The following is a 17523-nucleotide window of genomic DNA, read 5'->3' on the forward strand; positions in this document are numbered from 1 at the left end:
GCATAAGCCCTGGTAGAAATTAGCGAATAAGGGGTGCCTGGGTGGCTCAGTCGGTTAAGCGTCCGACTTTGTCTCAGGTCATGATCTCGTGGTCCGTGAGTTCGAGCCCCGCGTCAGGCTCTGTGCTGACAGCTCAGAGCCTGGAGCCTGTTTCAGATTCTGTGTCTCCCTCTCTCTCTGACCCTCCCCTGTTCATGCTGTCTCTCCCTGTCTCAAAAATAAACGTTAAAAAAAAAAATTAAAAAAAAAAAAAAGAAATTAGCGAATAAATTAGTATCATGATAAAGGACTAAAAGATCTGTGTTCTGATGGCAGTAAAAAAAATGTAATAATTCAATCACTCTTCTTGATGAAGTATACTGGCTTTGGAATCAGATTGCTTGGGTTCTAATACCGGCTCTCTGGTTTACTTTGTCTCTAGGGCAGGTCCCTTAACCCTTCCTACACTATTTTTTTTTTTTTAATCATACAATGGGCATAGCAATAATAACGCCTGTTAGAGGGCTTCTGTCAGAATTTGTTCACATGGCCCTTAACAGTGGTTCGCACAGTGCCCGGCACATTGTAAATGGCTGTAATTATTACTGCATGTATATTACATGTGCCTTGTTTCCTCGACTTGATTGCAAGCTTTGAGAAGGCAAAGACCATCTCATATAGTTTTCTGGTCCCTTCATCACCTGGCACAGTATCTTATAAATTACATAGTCAGCATGGAGATTTAAAACTAAAGGGCAATTCGGGGTTAGATAAAGGACCTTGACTATCGATTTCCCCAGGGCTCCTCTGGACTTGTCTCTCCCTGTAGACTTGTCTCTCCCTGTAGTCCCTGAATCTCCCTGTAGTCCCTGAACCCCTGAATCCACTCTGAGTTGTGGCAATGGTAGTTCAAGGCTGCTTCTTACCCTAATCAACAGCGGCCAATCCAATCAAACATCTAGACAATCAGCCAAAAGACTGAAGCTATGTGTCCTGCAACAGAAATTCCAGAAAGTCATGGCATTTAGGAGCTGTTTCTGGGTTTCTTAGGCATTTCTGGCTACTGGATGGCAAGTAATTTCTTTCTTTCATCTAAGTTAAACCATGCAGAGTATAATTTATGCCCTCCTTCTTTAGCTCTTCTCATGGTAGAATGATGAGCTAGCTAGCATTTTCCTTATCGAAGGACTTATTGTTACTGAACAACTCATCAGCAACAAGCTCACAGATAACCCATAGCCAACATACTGATCTATGTTTTTTAAACATGCTTTCTACATTTTTACTTCTTCAGTTTTTGTTTTGTTTTGTTTTGTTTTGTTTTTACTTAACAGTTTGATGTGAGCTATTCATCAAAAGATGAAGTTTCATGCTGGTACATATTGATTCCTACCCTCTGTTAGTAAACAGTATAGCAACAAAGTTCAGTAAGGCTGGGTTTCCTTATGGATTGGTGTGAGACTTGCATTTTAACTTGGTATAATCTACGGGTTGGAGGTAGGTTTTGAGAATTTAAAATATTTTCACCATTACTATGAAATATTTGGAAAGTTTGTATAAGGCCTTCCTTCTGACTCTTCTCATTCTTCGCAGTGCTCTGCCAATAATATTTCTGCTTTGTAGCTAGCACTGCAGCTCCCCCCTTTGATATTTCTTCTGTCCACTTCCATTCTATCTTAATTTAAAAAATACATTTCTAAAATTTTTTGTTGTTCTATTTTGTCAGTAGACACTTGCAACTGTGCACAAATCTGATTATAAGCTGTATGGTGCTGTGAAAAACTTGCAATTGTTTTCCAAAATGACAGGCAGTGTAAATTATAAAACATAAAATAGTATATGTTAAAGCATTGCCAGCAATAAATAAAAACGGCTTATTTGGAGGAAGTAACCTTGGAAATGAGAGAACTAGGCTGGAGGAGGAAACAATCCACATGGTTAGGAAAGGAAGAGCCACATTTAGGGGAGCATCTGAGGGACAAGGACAATGGAAACACTCAAGTGACTCCTGATCCTAGACAGTCCTCCAAGGGTTAAGTCACAGAGGGCAGTTAGGTTGGGCTAGATTTTCCAGTTTCTCTCCTGAAAGATACTGGACCTTTATTTCCTAGGAATCACTCATTCAGCATTTCTGAGTACCTAACTTGTGCCAGGGGTCTGCACAGGAACTGGATATGCAAAGATGAAAAGAGCAAAGTTCGTCTTCCAGCGTTTCTAGAACACTCTAGGAGGTTAAGTATAAAAGGGCCTTGTTGCAAAAAGAGAAAACAGCAACCAGAAGCTTGGAAGAATCCTCAGGGCTCCACAGAGGAAGTGAGCTGTGGCCTGAAGGGTTTTGATAGGCTTTTGTATGTATCTTTCAAGAATAAATAATGTGAAATAAACAGATCATCCCGAAAGGAAAGGGCTGGGAAGAAGCATGGCATATTATATGGGAGATTTAAAACATTTAACTGGAGCAGGAACTTATAGACCAGTCCCTTATAACTGTCAGGAAAGAAGGGTCTAGATGACAAATGAGTGTTAAGTGATCAAACTGACATTCACCCATGTGGAGCGTCTTCTTCTGACTGGCACCTTGCTAAATGGAAATGTGGGCTGCTGTTCTCGAATACCTAGTTAGGGGCGGACAGGGTGCACCCACTTTTATCAGATTTTGCACACCACATAAGGCTTCTTCCTAGAAGGCTACTTTTGATGGTTCCAAACCCTTTCCTCCCCTCAGCCTCTGTAGTTTTAAGGGCTGTGCGAGGTCTATCTGCAGGGATTTTCGAGGTTTTCCTCATTCTCTTCTGGAGAGAAGTAATAAAAAGCATTTAAATTAGCGGGAGGGCGGTTAACACCCGCAGCCCTGGCTTCACTGCACGCCTCGTCACCACCCGGGTTCACTCAGCGCCTGGCTTCGGGGGAGCCGAACAACGTTAACGGCCGCCGGGGAGCAACGGCTCCCGGACAGCGCGCTGCGGACGTCGCGCGCTCGGGACTAGCAGGCCAGCGGCGAGTTCACACGGCGCAGGGAGGGGGGGCGAGGCCGAGCCGTGGGCGGCACTTGACGAACAGCCCTTGCAACCAATTGGAAGCCTGGTCGACTTTTCCCCCTGCCAATAGGGAGCGGGACCCAGGCTGAGGGGCGCTTCCCGCGGGCTGCGGCTGGATTCGATCCTGCGCGGCGGCAGCTAAGGCGGGGGCGGAGGCTCGGCCTGGGCGGCGGGGAGCGGATTAGGGGAGGAGGGAAGACCGGAAGCCACAGTCGCGTCCCCATCCTTAGATTCGCTCCCCCGGGCTGGGAGCGAAGACGGAGGAGGAGGAGGGAGAGGCTGAATGTTGGCTCCGTAATTAAAGGGGAGCGGCCGCTCCGGAGCCTCCTCCCGGGGCGCCCCCTCATCCCGCCCGATCTCTGCACCCCCACTGGCTCCTGGGCGCCTGGCCCCCGCGGACGGCCCGGCAGCGCAGACCTTCTCTGAAGAGACGCGGCCAGTGGCGGGGACTGGCCGGCGGCGTCCGAGGCCCGCGCCCCGCCGCCACCCCCACCCGCTTGCCCGCCGGTCCCTCCGGCCGCCGCCATGTCCTCCTCCTCATCCTCTCCCAGGGAGGCGTACGAGGAGGACCGCGAGTACGAGAGCCAGGCCAAGCGCCTTAAGACCGAGGAGGGGGAGATCGACTACTCGGCTGAGGAAGGCGAGAACCGCCGGGAAGCGACGCCCCGGGGCGGGGGCGATGGCGGCGGCGGCGGCCGGAGCTTCTCACAGCCGGTAACAAAGCGCGGCGCCCTGTCCGCTGTGCCTGGCGGCTCCCTGGGAAGCAGGGCCGAGCGGCGGGGACTCGGCCCCGGGGCCTTCCGCGCGCCTCGTTGCCTTCTGTGCTGCGCTGACCGCGTCGGGAAGCGCCGGCTCTTTCTTCTCTTCGGGGTTTTTATTCTTTGCCCTACCTGTTTCCCGCATCCCGACCGCGAACCCGGCTCCGGCCTGGCTGCAGGCCCCGCGTGCGAGTCGTCTGCCGGCCCTGAACTTGGGGAGGGTAGCCCGGCGGGGGCGGCGGGGCGGCGTTGCTTCAGCTCCCGGGGGGCTTCGGTGCGCGATAAGCTCTTTGTTAGTTCAACTCCTCCGGCTGCTGGCCGGCGTCGGGACGCCCCGCTCCCTTCTGCCCCTGTGCCCGCAGCATCTGCGCGCTGGTCACGGTCGCAGGATGGTTGTTGCGTCGGTTCCGCCGGGGTCTCTCTTCACCTGGGTCCTGAGCAGAGTCGTAACTGAATGACAAATTACGCCCTGGAGCTCACACCCTAGTTCGCCTGGAGGTCTAATTTCAAAATTTTTACTCTTGGCAGGCATGGTGCGCATGCTTTGCTACCCAGTTTTAGGATTATTGCTCAGTACAGATCTTAGCTCTTCGGTCAAAAAAACAAGTGTTGGTAGGTGTGAACACCACCCTTAGTTTCAAGTAAAACAAATCTTAAAATCACCACAGTTCATGGACGGCTTATTCCAAATTTGCCCCACGAAAGGAAGGACTGAGCTCGGAATTGGATTAAACACACCTTCCTAGATTCTTGTTGCTCTTATCAGAAACATTAGCTGGAGGCAGAAGGAATGTGAAAATCGTCTTATCCGCAGCAAGTAGTAACTCAGCTTCAGTTGCATGGAGACTTTAAGGAAACAAAGCAAAGCAAAAGTCTTTGCCCTTTTTTGGTGTACTTCATATGTGTTAGCGGTTTAGATGTCTTTTAAACATGTGACACATTTTAATTGATTTTTTGAAAGGAGACTTTTCCTGAAATTTAAGAAAATGTACACATATATTCTATTAAAATGTTTTTCACCCTTTATAAGAGGCCAATGATAAGCTTTTTAGGTATTTGAATTTTTAAAAAATATTTATCTTGAGATACAGAGTAGAGTGGGGGTGGGAGGGGCAGAGAGAGGGAGAGAGAGAATCCCAAACAAACCCGAGGGATCACGATCCGATCGGAGCTGAAATCTAGACTCTGGTGCCGAACCGGCTGAGCCACCCAGTGCCCCTAGCTATTTGAATTTTTATATAAAAAAATTCTGGTCAGTAGTTACCAACGTTAGTTTCCCAATTTGAAGCTGTGACATAGGTTTCAACACATTAGAAAAAAGGAACTTTTTCTTCCTCTAAGTTAATGTTTCCTTATAGCTAGATATGTATGAGTTGATTTTTGTGCCTAGGTATTTGGCATACTCAAAATGTATCTTGGGCTTGCGCATTAAAAAATGCATGTCTTCTGAATGTTTCAGTTCAAAGCCAATTCCATTGTGGAAGTTTGGAAACAGGAATATTGTAACTGATCTTTTAGAAGGGTCAGTGTATTTCTTTTGCCACAAGTCTTGAGTTTTTTGTGCAGTAGCATGAAATGTCTTAAGTGTGTTGGAAAGATAACCTAAATTCTTTAATGAAAAAAAATATTTTTTGAGAAACAGATTAAACATTAAGGCAATAGATTATTTTGCATGTTGGGAAGAAAATAATACATGCTTAATATATCCAAAGTGGATGGTATCTGGCAGTGGAAATAGTACTTGTCAGGGCTTGGGGAGAGTCAGGAGTCCTAGCTCGCATATGATCTGTGTGCCTTTGGGAAAGTCAATTCACCCCTAGTCTTGAGTTCTTTTAGTATAAAAGTTGAGCCTTTCTATACCTGAAGTTGTAATTCAGTGATTAATGTAATGCAGCTTTTAAATTACCCAGGCAGGATCTAATAAATGCAGATTGAGTTATAAATTTTAATTTTTGTTTATTTACTGCTATTTTGTTTCTCAGAGTGTGAATTGCTTTTAACAGTAGGAGCAGTGCTGCACTGTGAAATCAAATGAAGGCTTATTTTTCCTGTGTTTAAACCTTTTTCTTCATGTGATTTTTGGTACTATTTTGAAATTATTGCAACTATGGAAACCTGTACATAATAAAATTTTATTAGGATAGGCATTCCCTGGATAAAAGTTTAACGTCTAGTGCGTCATCAGCCAGAAGTATGGTAATTTATCTAACTGAAATGGTTTTGGCTCAACCTCAGTTGTCCTACGGTCCAGCCAGAGAAGAAATACTTTGTGGTCAAACTGTTAAATAACAGCAAATGCAGATTAGGTACAATGATGGGCAATCTTTTCAACTCAGTTGGAGGTTTGTCAAGTGCAAAGTAAGTCTTCAAGGATTTACATTATTTAGCTTTCGATAATTAAGTTTCCATGAGTGCTTTAATCTATTTAATCTATTAATTTAATCTATTAATTAGATGTAAAGAGGAAAGAAAGTATTTAAGAAAAGCCATGTTTCTACAAATGCTCCTAAGTTAAAGATGAATTGATCACTGTGAATGATCATGATGTGTTAAGGTGTATAGAGAAGTGAGTTGGTAGTTCGGATATGAGAAATAAGACACTCTTCAAATTTATGTCTTCTGGTACTTAATTTGAAGACCAGAAATTCCTAGAGTGTTTCAGATTCACTGTGCTGCATTGTTGAACAAAGCTGGATTATGAAAGTTTGTGCTGTGTATTATAAGTTACTTTATTCTTGTGGAGTAAGTGGTGGTCTTAAATTTAGAAGTCATGACCTTCAACCTTCAAGATCATATGAATAGTAAATTTCTATATCTTTATTTTTTAGAAAGCAGCTTGACTTCAAATATTAGGGCTTTAGTTAGTGAAACCGATTGAAGAATTAAATTGAGAGGTTACCTAGAAAGATCTGCTTATATAAAGACTGATATCGATAAAAATTTATGGAATGCTAATTCATTTTGGAGACTTTCAAGTTTTGTTGTTTTTTTTTACTGTCTTCTGCTAGTGAGTAAACAGGCAAATCAGATTGTTAAAGTGGCTTGTTTGCCGATGAGATGAAAATTTAAGTTTCTCAATGTTTAATAAATAGACTTGTAAGATAGCAAAATGTCATGATAAAAACGTAGATCCTAGGATTTCTTAGCGATATATATTATGTGGAGGAGCTAGTTTGAATTTAAGATACACTATTATACTTTAAGGATCTGAATTACAGAGGTGTATAGGAATATTAATGATGATTTATTAGATGAATACGGGATGGGGGATAAGGTGAGGTCACTTTGTTAGCTTAGTTCCCACAGGAAAAGTTTAGAGGCTGACAGTGAGCATAGTAAATACACCCTGGGGAATGAAAAAGCTAAAGGATGTGTGTGCCCTGGAGGTAAGCGCCAGAGTTTTAATTTTTAAGGCTTCTATAGCAATAAATGTCCTCTGTCTCTAGCTATGCTGCTGTTGTGAGGATTTTCAGGCCTTGTATTAGGAAAGAAGAGAAAGGTAGTAGGTTTTGTTATCTTTTGGTTTTAACAAGTGACTACATTTCTTCGTGTTAGTACATACAATGAAAAGAGCTTTTTAATGGCCTATAAGCCCAACCAAGGCAGGTGTTTTGGTTCTGCTACCAACAACATGCTTTGTGACTTAACGTCTCTGGAACTCAACCGTCATGAGCAGGTTGGATCAGATGATCACTGTGATCTCTTAATTCATCAAAAAACAATACTTGAGCCCCTTTTATGTGCCAGGTGCTGTTGTCTGTGATGGGGTTATAAAAGTAAAGAAAAAAAATTCCAGGGATGCTGGGGTGTCTCGGTTAAGCGTTGGTCTCTTGATTTCGGCTCCAGTTTGTAGATTTGAGCCCCAAGTTGGGCTCTGCGCTGATGGTGCAGAGCCTGGTTGAAATTCTCTCTGTCTCTCTCTCTCTCTCTGTGCCCCTTCCTGGCTTGAGTTCTCTTTTTCTTTCAAAATAAATTAATTTTAAAAATTCCATATCTAAAAATCTGTGACTCTATGTCATTTAATGCTTTTTTTTTTTTTTTTGCTTCTGAAATTGAATACACCTTTCAAAGCTTGTAGTTTCAGCCACAGCAACAATTCAGGTGAGCTTAAGCAAAACAAAAAGTTGGCCTGTGTAACTGAGAAAGCTAAGTTGTGGTCGCGGTTTCAGGCATGGCTGGATCTAGGGATTTAGATGATGTCACTGAAACTTGATTCTATATGCTCTATTTCCTCCATGTAGTTATAAAGCTAGACTTGCAATTTTTATAGCTAGCAAATAGAGAATACTCCTCTCCCCGGTGTCCATATTTATCCCTTCTGATCAACACTTTTTAGCTTCCCTAGCCCTGCAGCTAATCACTGGGCTACTTCTGAAGTTGGATAGGCATGACTGTGTGATTGAAAATACTAGTGGAATAATACAGAGTTCAGGGTTGTGTATGTGTTTAACCAGAAGAAGGGGGAAGGGTATCTGGGTAGGCAAAACCAGAGAATCCCTGCTGCATGAGTAAAAAAGTAAAGGTTATTTTTAAAAAAGTTATTTGAATGGTATGGCTGTTCTTTTTAATTTTGCTCTGTTATGGGATGAAGTGTACCTGAAAACTTAGGTAAGAAAATGAAAGGATTTCTCATATTTTGGATCTGCTGTATTGTTTCTTTAAAAAAAGAAAGAGACGAAGAGATGTGATTGTTTAATTTAGTAAGAAAAATTATGTAGTTAACTCTAAGCATAGCGTGGGTTAAAAGATATTTTCAGCTGTCCCTTAAAACTCCTTTTTCCTTGGTCTGTATGCAGTATCCAAAGTAAAAGGGAAAACCTTAAATACCTAGAAATACTGTATTCATTTTTTGGTATAATATTGATAAATTCTTTTTTTTTTTAATGTTGATGAATTCTAATGCATCCAGAGAATGATTACTAGAATAGAAAAAGACACTTGAAATCACATTATAAGAGGAATGACAAGAATGGGGGTGGGGCAAGGGGGATATTTAGCCTCTAGGGTATATTTAGATGTGGTTTGAGAAATCATTACAAATAATTGGAGGTTTGTCATGTAGAAGAGGGAAATGTAGATAAGGGTAAGGGTGCCATTTAATATTTCCTTTTTTTTTTTTTTTTAATGTTTTTATTACTTATTTTTGAGACAGAGACAGAGCATGAGCAGGGGAGGGGCAGAGAGAGGGAGACACAGAATCTGGGGCAGGCTCCAGGCTCTGAGCTGTCAGCACAGAGCCTAATGCGGGGCTCGAACTCACGGAGTGTGAGATCATGACCTGAGGATGCTCAACCGGCTGAGCCACCCAGGTGCCCCAGTATTTCTTGAACCCTTAATAACTCCATCTTGCACTGTACTAGACACTTTATTTTTGTTCCATTTAGTGTAATCTGTACATGATAAGGATTTTTTTTTTTTTTAATAGTGAAACTGAGGCTCAAAAAGGCAATTAGCTCAAGATCACTGGAGCCAGTGAATGTCCAAAGATTCAAACACTGGTCTGACTTCAAAGACCATTTTGGATACAAAGCTACAAGGAGACAGATTTGGATACATACGAAGAATTTTCTAAAAATATAATGGATTGTCTTATGAGTATGTTTCCTGTCACTGGAAGTGTTTAAGGAGAAGCTGGATAAGCACTTGGCAGTAGTTCTGTGTCTGGTGTTGGGGGATGAATGATTGAACTTGGGTTTGGTCTTTTTTATAATTCTGAGAGGGCAGAAGAAGGTTGTTCAGTTGCTGTCGAGCAAGTGTTATGCTGTTAAGCATGTGTTGGGCATGGAGATGTTGGGAAAACAAAAAGCCTAATAAGGACATTGTGCCTGGCCTTTGCCAGTTTACATTTATTTTACTATGTGAAGAGGCGTTAACGGGCCCTTCTCATTCCTCTCAGAAGCTTCACTTATACCCTCCTGAGCTTCCCTTCTTTTCAGTAGCGCTCAGTCTTCAATCTGCAATAGTCAAAATTAGCACTGAAAATTGGTATTGTTGGAGTTTGTCCTTGAGATAACTTTTAAGGGGCTGAGAGTTTGGAATGGTATGACTAGACTGGTCGGTAGTCTGCCCAAGGGACCAAATAATGCCTCCATTATAGTTGACAAAGTTTGCCTAAAGAAGGACTAGGGTAACTAAAAAAAAACAAAAAAAAAACACACAAAAAAAAGTGTGTATAAATTGCAGGCATGTCTTCGTTTGCTGGGTGCTTATTTGGAATACTGTTTTTAGTCTGACAAGTAATGGACATAAATAGATGAAGAGGGAACCTAGAAATGGAAGGACTTTGGGCTTCTGTATGAGAAAGGATTAAAAAAAAAAAAAAACTTTGTTGAACTGGAGAAGACATGATCAAAGTGTTAATGTATGACAATGGGGCAAATAATACTCATTTATTCACCAATTTCAGACTCAGATACATAGTATGATGCTTAAAAGAGGTAACTTTAGGGTAGGTAAAAGAAGCTGTACAGATTGCAGATTTCTTACCACCAGTATAAAGCATAAGTAGAGATAAGAAAATACTGATTTAAGAAAAGTTTTAGTATTGGGGGAAAAAGGGGGTTGTGAAAATATTGTTTGAAAAGATACCATTAATATATCAGTTTTATATTTGGAAACAACCCTAGGGTTTTTTTTTCTTTTTTTGTGGTCCCTCAGATGTGACTCCTTCAGGTTTTTTTTTTTCTTTCTTTATTTAAACTACAGAAAAGATGGGAAAATTTTAAGTTCAAGAAAAGGGGACATAATGTAAAGATTAGAGAAATCTCTATGAATGGCAGATAATTGGGTGGAAATAGGGAAATACAGTAGATACAGGGTATGTTTTCTGCCTTGAGGTTGAGATATTCATATCTTCCCCTAAGTACCATACTGTTTGTATTTAATAAGTTCCTACTTCTGAAGAATGACTTAAGTCTGGAGCTATTCCATTTAGGAAATGTAATTAAATAATAATATATTAAAATCAGATATTTTTGAGGGATTTTAAAATTGGTCCTGAGATCCATTTCTTTGTGAGAAGACCAATTTGAAAAATAGTCATATTTTTTTAGCATTATATTCAAGACAGTGGTTTTCCATGATGGGAAGGGAAGTAGGAGATGTATTCAACTGTTGGTAGTGTTTTATTTATTAAAGTGGTTGGTGAGTTAATGACTATTTATATTGTTCCTCATACCTTATTGTAGGCCTTAAATACATAATAAAATAATTTCCCAACTTTTTATTCTGTGAAATATTCAATTACATATGCCCTTCACCTAGATTCAGCAGTTTTTAACATTTTGCCATTTGGGATTTTATCTCCATATGTGTATATCTATATTTATATACATTTTTTCACCTAAACTGTGAAAGTTGGAGACATGATGACAGTCCATCCTTAAATGATCCCAGCTTTCCTAAGAATAAGGATATTCTTATCACATAAACATTACTATTATAACATTACCTAAGACAATAAATAGTTCTGTTACATAATATAAAATCCTATCTCTATTTAAATTTCTCCATTTGTCTCTAAAACATATTTCATAGTTTTTATCCATTATAAAATGAAGACTCAAATAATGCCTTTGTTGTCTCTCTCTTTTTTTAAAATGTTTATTTTTGAGAGAGCACAAGCAGGAGAGGTACGGAGAGAGGCGGGGATAGAGGATCTGAAGCCAGCTCATTGCTGACAGCAAAGAGCCCCATGCAGGGCTTGAACTCACTAAGGGTGAGATTATGACCTGAGTTGAAGTCCTTCGCTCAACCGACTGAGCCACCTAGTCACCCCTGTTGTCTCTTTTTAGTCCTAACCCGAAATCCTCCTTCCACTATTTTTTTATAGTAGCTTTTTGGATAGTCTTGGCCAGTGAAGTTTTCTTTTGCACTTTTACCTTTGCCAGCAGATTTCTAGGGATCAACTGAGAGGACTGTCTTATTTCTTGACTTCTGTTGTTGTCTGATTATTTTTAGAGTAAAATTTGTTATTTATACTTTAAATATATTTAAATATACGCTCTACATTAGGTTTTAGCTATGATTTAGAACTCTTGTATAGTTGTCCATTTATGCTTAGTAGTTTAATGATGACAGTGCACATTTGGTTGTTGAGTTTCATTTAGGGAAAGAGTCTCATTTGTTAAGGTTGTAATAGTGTTGGGTTACATAGTGTACAATCAGAATGATTTATTTCAAACTTAGTGGCATGTAATGAATATCTGCTTGACTCAGCATAAGCAATTCAAATGAAATTCCAAGTATTGGATTAATATTTGCAGAGGACTAAATTTATTTGTTGAATTTGACAATAGTATGAGAGAGTAGTCCCATGGTTACTTTATATATTTAAATCAACTCTTTAAACTGTGACATAACATTTTTATTGGCAGTGCACAGGACTGTTATATTTTTCTAACAGTCTTTATAATATTATAAAGAGAAATTGGTGAGTCTTTTAAAATAGCCATAAAGACATTTAATTTTCTTAAAATAATTCTTAAGTTTTAATGATAAAACATTTATGCTTTTAGATTAGTCTGTTTGTAGGAGAAAAAACTTTTCATTTAATAGATTTTGAGTGTGTGTGTGTGTGTGTGTGTGTGTGTGTGTGGATCGTATTTCTGAAGTCATTTCTGAAGTGATGCAAGAGAGGTGCCCAGTGGCTAGTTGTAAAATACAGATTTTTGTCTTAATAAAACTTCAGGGGAGCCTGCGTGGCTTAGTTGGTTAAGTATCCAACTCTTGATCTCAGCAGGTCTTGATCTTAGGGTCATGAGTTTGGGCCCCGAATTGGGCTCCACACTGGGCATGGAGCCTACTTAAAAAAAAAAAAAAAAATAGAACTTGGAAAAAAAAAAGAACTTGAATAAGTAAATGATAGAGCCATCTTCACGGTCAAAATAATTCTCATACATAGTCCATATACGTGTATTTTAAAACTACCTCCTGGGTGTACTCAAAAGATACAGAGTATTCCAGAGAAGCCCAGGAAGGCTTGCATTTTTGAGCACTACTTGTTCATCAACAAAGATGGTACCTTGTATAAATTTAAGCTGTCAAGTGTGCTGCTTAAGTAAGCACAGTAGCTTTAAGTTAGTGTGGAAGGAGATAACCAATTAAACAAGGACAAAAGATGATATAAAGTTTATAATCTTTGTATTAAAGAAACATTTTAAATTGGGATTTTTTTTTGTTCATTTGGACTACTTGAGATTTTGATATTTTGTAATGAAATTATCAGTATACAATATAATTCCAGTCATAGCATACTCTGCATCTGTTGAAATTTTTTCTGAGATTTTATTGCAGTTGAAATAAGTTATTAATTTATGTTGTACTTCTTTTTATTTATTTTGAGAGAGAGTGTGCGTGCACAATGGGGGAGGTGCAGAGAGAGAGGGACAGAGAGAATCCCAAGCAGGCTGTGCACCTTTAGCACAGAGCCTGACGCGGGGCTCAAACCCCACACTGTGAGATCATAAGCTGAGCTGAAACCAAGAGCTAGCCCTGAGCTATCTAGGCACCCCTATGTTGTACTTCTTATTAAGAGAAAATACCCCCTTCTAAGAAATCAAAATTTTCATGCCTAACAATTGATGATTTTTTTCTCAGGTCCTTTTGCTAACTTGTGAATGCAGTTTGGTTTGGAATTTTTTTTGATGTTTGCTTTTTAATGCAGAATTGAATCTACTATAGATGCAATTTAGACCTTTAAAATTTTTAACTAGAAATTATTTTCTTTTGCTAGGAGGCAGGTGGAAGTCATCATAAAGTTTCTGTTTCACCTGTTGTCCATGTTCGAGGACTCTGTGAATCTGTGGTGGAAGCAGACCTTGTGGAGGCCCTGGAGAAATTTGGGACAATATGGTAAGGACCCTAGGGACTTCATGCAGATTGAAAACAGTATAGTAAAACAAGCCTTTCTTGCTTGCTATAATATAAGCTTTGATGTTTGACCATAGTATATATTAAGTTTGCCTGTGACAGTATTTCTTTAGAACCTTTTAAGCCTCTTATTTTTTTCCTTCCTGGGATGATGTAGAGATGTATTTTTGTGGATCCATGATCACCTATCACTCCCCAGCCAGGCTATATGCAAAATGGGCAATTTCATCTTTTATCTGACTTTCAAATGAGTCCATGACTCCTTGTTAAACACTGCTTTCATGTTTGAATGAGTTTACGCCCTTCATCTTTAGAGTTTCAAGTAGCGGTACTTAAATACTGATTTGTTGTTGTTTATTTTGGAATGTTTAACAATTAATTGGCAACTAAAAGTGAGTAGATGAAGGGTAGGCATTATTTGCCTTAAGTGTGTGCTGCCAGGAGTTCTTCTGCAGATCATGAGAAGTCAGTGTTTTATCCTAGTTTCTTTTTGTGTTTTGTATTCACTCAGTCTCCTCCTTTCTCTTCCATAGTTAGCGTATGCTTAAGAATATTGACTCAAATGAAAATATAATCAGAAAAGTGAATGTACTGCCAAAAATAGACACTCAAAAATTCTTTCTAAATTATTTTTGGAGTGTGCCCGGCTGTTGTTCTCTTATTAGTATGGATAGTCTAGAGTTGATTTTATTTTTTCCTTGGTGAATACGTTGGTTAGAGGCATCAGAGACACAGTCTAAGTCAAAATACATAAACAGGGGAGAGATTTCAGTGTATTTGCTGAGATAACTTGATTGCTTCAATTTTATGGAAATTTATGTGGAGTTTTGGGTATTGAAAGGATGCATAAATAGATGGTGAGAGAGTGAGCAGAGATGTCCAACAGAAAAGAATCATTGCCTCAAAGGAATAGTAGAGTTAGGTGACACCTTCCATCATGGTATCTTTTTTAATTTCTTTGATGATCTTACAGAGAGGTGGGTGACGTGGCAAACCTGTTATCCTCAACTTATGCACCTTAGAGACCACTGTTACGTATTGTTTATTCTTGGACGTACAAATTGGCAGTCCACATGGGCAAAGGAAAGCCCGTTTCTTGAAATGTCATTCGCATCACTATTTAGTCATTTGAAGAGGATATTGGAAATTAAGTTTGTCGGGAACATTATATATTGAAGCAAACTTAGACCTTATTTAGATTTGCACGTTGGTACTAGACTAACCCCGTGGGTTGCATTGTACTATGGAATTAGAAAGAGATGGTTATTTCTGGTTTATTTTTTATTTGGTAATTTTATTTTAGGCTTTTAAAGTGATTTCTTTAAAGCCAAGAGATACTGGAGTCCTGTCAGAAAACAGGCCGACGAGCAAATACTGGTGGGAACTTTAGAGCAATCATAACTATATTAACATTTTTATGTTAATTATGACACAAGATCTGAATGCTCGGCTTTAAAGAAATAGAACTATTTGTGGAAGTTGTTGAATTATTTGAATCACTTCTTTTTTTTTTTTTTTTTACGTGAATCACTTTTGAGTGGCCTGTATACTTTTTGATATTTAGTCCATGGTAAAGTGTTTTATATGTGAATGTAATTCTGTTAATTTGCATAGTACATCATTCTGCCCTCAGGATTGGTAGTTTTGTGGATAAAAAAGTCGTGAAATAATTGGAACAAATGAGTGTAAAATTAAAAGTTTAATTGGCATAAATATGTGCACTAGGAGTTTTAATTGTGTGAAATGATCTTGAATAAGAGGTGGCTGCTGTTAAAACTGAAAGAACCCTGGGGCGCCTGGGTGGCGCAGTCGGTTAAGCGTCCGACTTCAGCCAGGTCACGATCTCGCGGTCCGGGAGTTCGAGCCCCGCGTTGGGCTCTGGGCTGATGGCTCAGAGCCTGGAGCCTGTTTCCGATTCTGTGTCTCCCTCTCTCTCTGCCCCTCCCCCGTTCATGCTCTGTCTCTCTCTGTCCCCAAAATAAATAAACGTTGAAAAAAAAAAAATTAAAAAAAAAAAAACAAAAAAAACCTGAAAGAACCCTGAACAGCCTCCGGTGAGGAGTAGGTGTTTTGCTTCAAAATGTTGCATTTATAGAACCTTTCTGTGTTTGTTTATTTCTTTAGTGGTATGTGTGGGATTATAGAGATTATATAGAAACTGCTCATATAAAAATGTGCGTCACCAAGTTCAACATCGAGTAAGTTTATACCTGAAAACTAGATGCGTAGGAAAGAAGTTGAGGAACTATAAGATGTTGAGAATGGTTGTGTCAGTCTAATAAAATTCTGTATATTTGTTGTCTTTATTCTGTAGTATATTCATCTGTTAGGATCAAAAGAATGTTTAAAAAGATGTACTCTCTCTTCTTCCCTTTTCCCCTTCCGTTAAAAGAGAACATGCTAGGTATAATTAGCTATATTGGTTTAATATTTTAAAACAAACCTTTTGGGACCCAATTTGTATAATAAAATCTTTTGCCTCCTCCAGCTTTTGTTTAAATATTAGTAAATGTGTTTTGAGTTATAAGTTGAAAGCACTGACCCTACCATGTCCCTTAGCCCTTTTATTTTTTCTTTCTTTGTTATTCTCATATCTTCCTCATTATGCTTTTCAAGATTTCTTAAAAATTACGTGATAGATAATTTAGGTGCATTCTAAAATGTCTGCAACATTCTAATTTTCCCTTCTTTATCTTCATGTGATGCCACTTTTTCACTTCTGAGTCTGTGCTTCTAGCTCACTTCTTATTGTAGTTACCATAGAAGGCAGTTTTACTAAGACCAAGTCTATGACAGGTCAATAAAAAATTTGTTTTTCAACCTTTATAATTTTCTGTGTTCCAAAGAATCAAAGGGCATTATTAACATACTTACTTGGTAATACTATTTAGCTATTCAACCACCTTATATTTGTGGGAGGAGAATGTTTATTCTTTAATTTCTTTTGTTCTTTTTTTTTTAGATTTTTTAATGTTTACTTATTTTTTTTTTTTATTTTTTTTTTCAACGTTTATTTATTTTTGGGACAGAGAGAGACAGAGCATGAATGGGGGAGGGGCAGAGACAGAGGGAGACACAGAATCCAAAGAAGGCCCCAGGCTCTGAGTTGTCTGCACAGGGCCTCATGCGGGGCTCGAACCCACAAACACGAGATCATGACCTGAGCCGAAGTTGGACACTCAACCAACTGAGTCGCCCAAGTGCCTCCTTCTTTAATTTCTTTAGCATAGTCCTGATTCCAGGGTTTTCTGTTTTTTTGTATGCACGACTTCAGAACTTCATCAAGAAGTTTCTAAAAATAATATTTCTTTCCTGGAATTTATATTTTATATTCATAATTGATAATTCTTTATCTTACTGTTTCAATAGTTTAAGTTTGAACAATGTGGATGGGGAGAGCTAACAAGCCTCATAGACCAACAGATACTGATTGAATGCCTGTTACGTGTCAGCTCTGTTTCTAGATTCTGAGGATATGAAGATGAATGAGGCGAGGCAAGCAGTTTGTATTCAGTAACTATAATCTTGACAACAGTCTTTCACATTTTATAAATGAGGGAAGGTGAAATTCATAAGAAACTACATACTATGCCAGGCTACAAAGTGGTCTGTTTCTTACTAGTAAATCATTTGCTGCTTTCTAAAGGGTAGCGGTAGGTCTAGATGCCTGATTCAGAAATAGTGCTGTCACTGAGTATCTGACCTGATGTTCTTTCTGCAGCCTTCTGCTATTATAAAACCCGTGCTAATTGTATTTTAAAACCTTTTTTAAGGTGCTTGTTCTTATGAATAGAGGACGTAATATTTCCCCTGCTGTGATCCATGTGCTTTGATTTCTTTCTTCCCTCTCTCTCTTCATTGCTTTATTTTTCATTTCA

At 39.4% G+C, this 17523-nt stretch overlaps 2 protein-coding genes across 7 annotated transcripts in view; one reads left to right on the top strand and one right to left on the bottom strand.

Annotated features, from left to right (window-relative positions):
* GALM (galactose mutarotase) overlaps positions 1–4592 on the bottom strand; it is a 116368-nt gene extending 111776 nt beyond the window's left edge. For 2 of the 3 annotated variants that reach the window (XM_030311264.1, XM_030311266.1), the window contains exon 1: positions 3908–4592. In XM_030311264.1, the coding sequence (XP_030167124.1) occupies positions 3908–3920 (13 nt within the window). In that variant the 5' untranslated portion in view covers positions 3921–4592. Of the gene's footprint in view, positions 1–905; positions 2944–3907 lie in introns of those variants that run through there. The other variant, XM_032592698.1, reaches the window with a different exon arrangement.
* The window catches only part of HNRNPLL (heterogeneous nuclear ribonucleoprotein L like), a 38071-nt gene continuing 23809 nt past the window's right edge, over positions 3262–17523 (top strand). For 2 of the 4 annotated variants that reach the window (XM_030311258.2, XM_030311260.2), the window contains exons 1-2: positions 3263–3731; positions 13509–13627. In XM_030311258.2, coding sequence (XP_030167118.1) covers positions 3543–3731; positions 13509–13627 — 308 coding nt within the window. In that variant the 5' untranslated portion in view covers positions 3263–3542. Of the gene's footprint in view, positions 3732–7846; positions 7877–13508; positions 13628–17523 lie in introns of all 4 variants that reach the window. The other 2 variants (XM_030311259.2, XM_030311257.2) reach the window with 2 other exon arrangements.

Source organism: Lynx canadensis, chromosome A3 (assembly GCF_007474595.2).
Source record: "Lynx canadensis isolate LIC74 chromosome A3, mLynCan4.pri.v2, whole genome shotgun sequence".
Classification (NCBI taxonomy): domain Eukaryota; kingdom Metazoa; phylum Chordata; class Mammalia; order Carnivora; family Felidae; genus Lynx; species Lynx canadensis.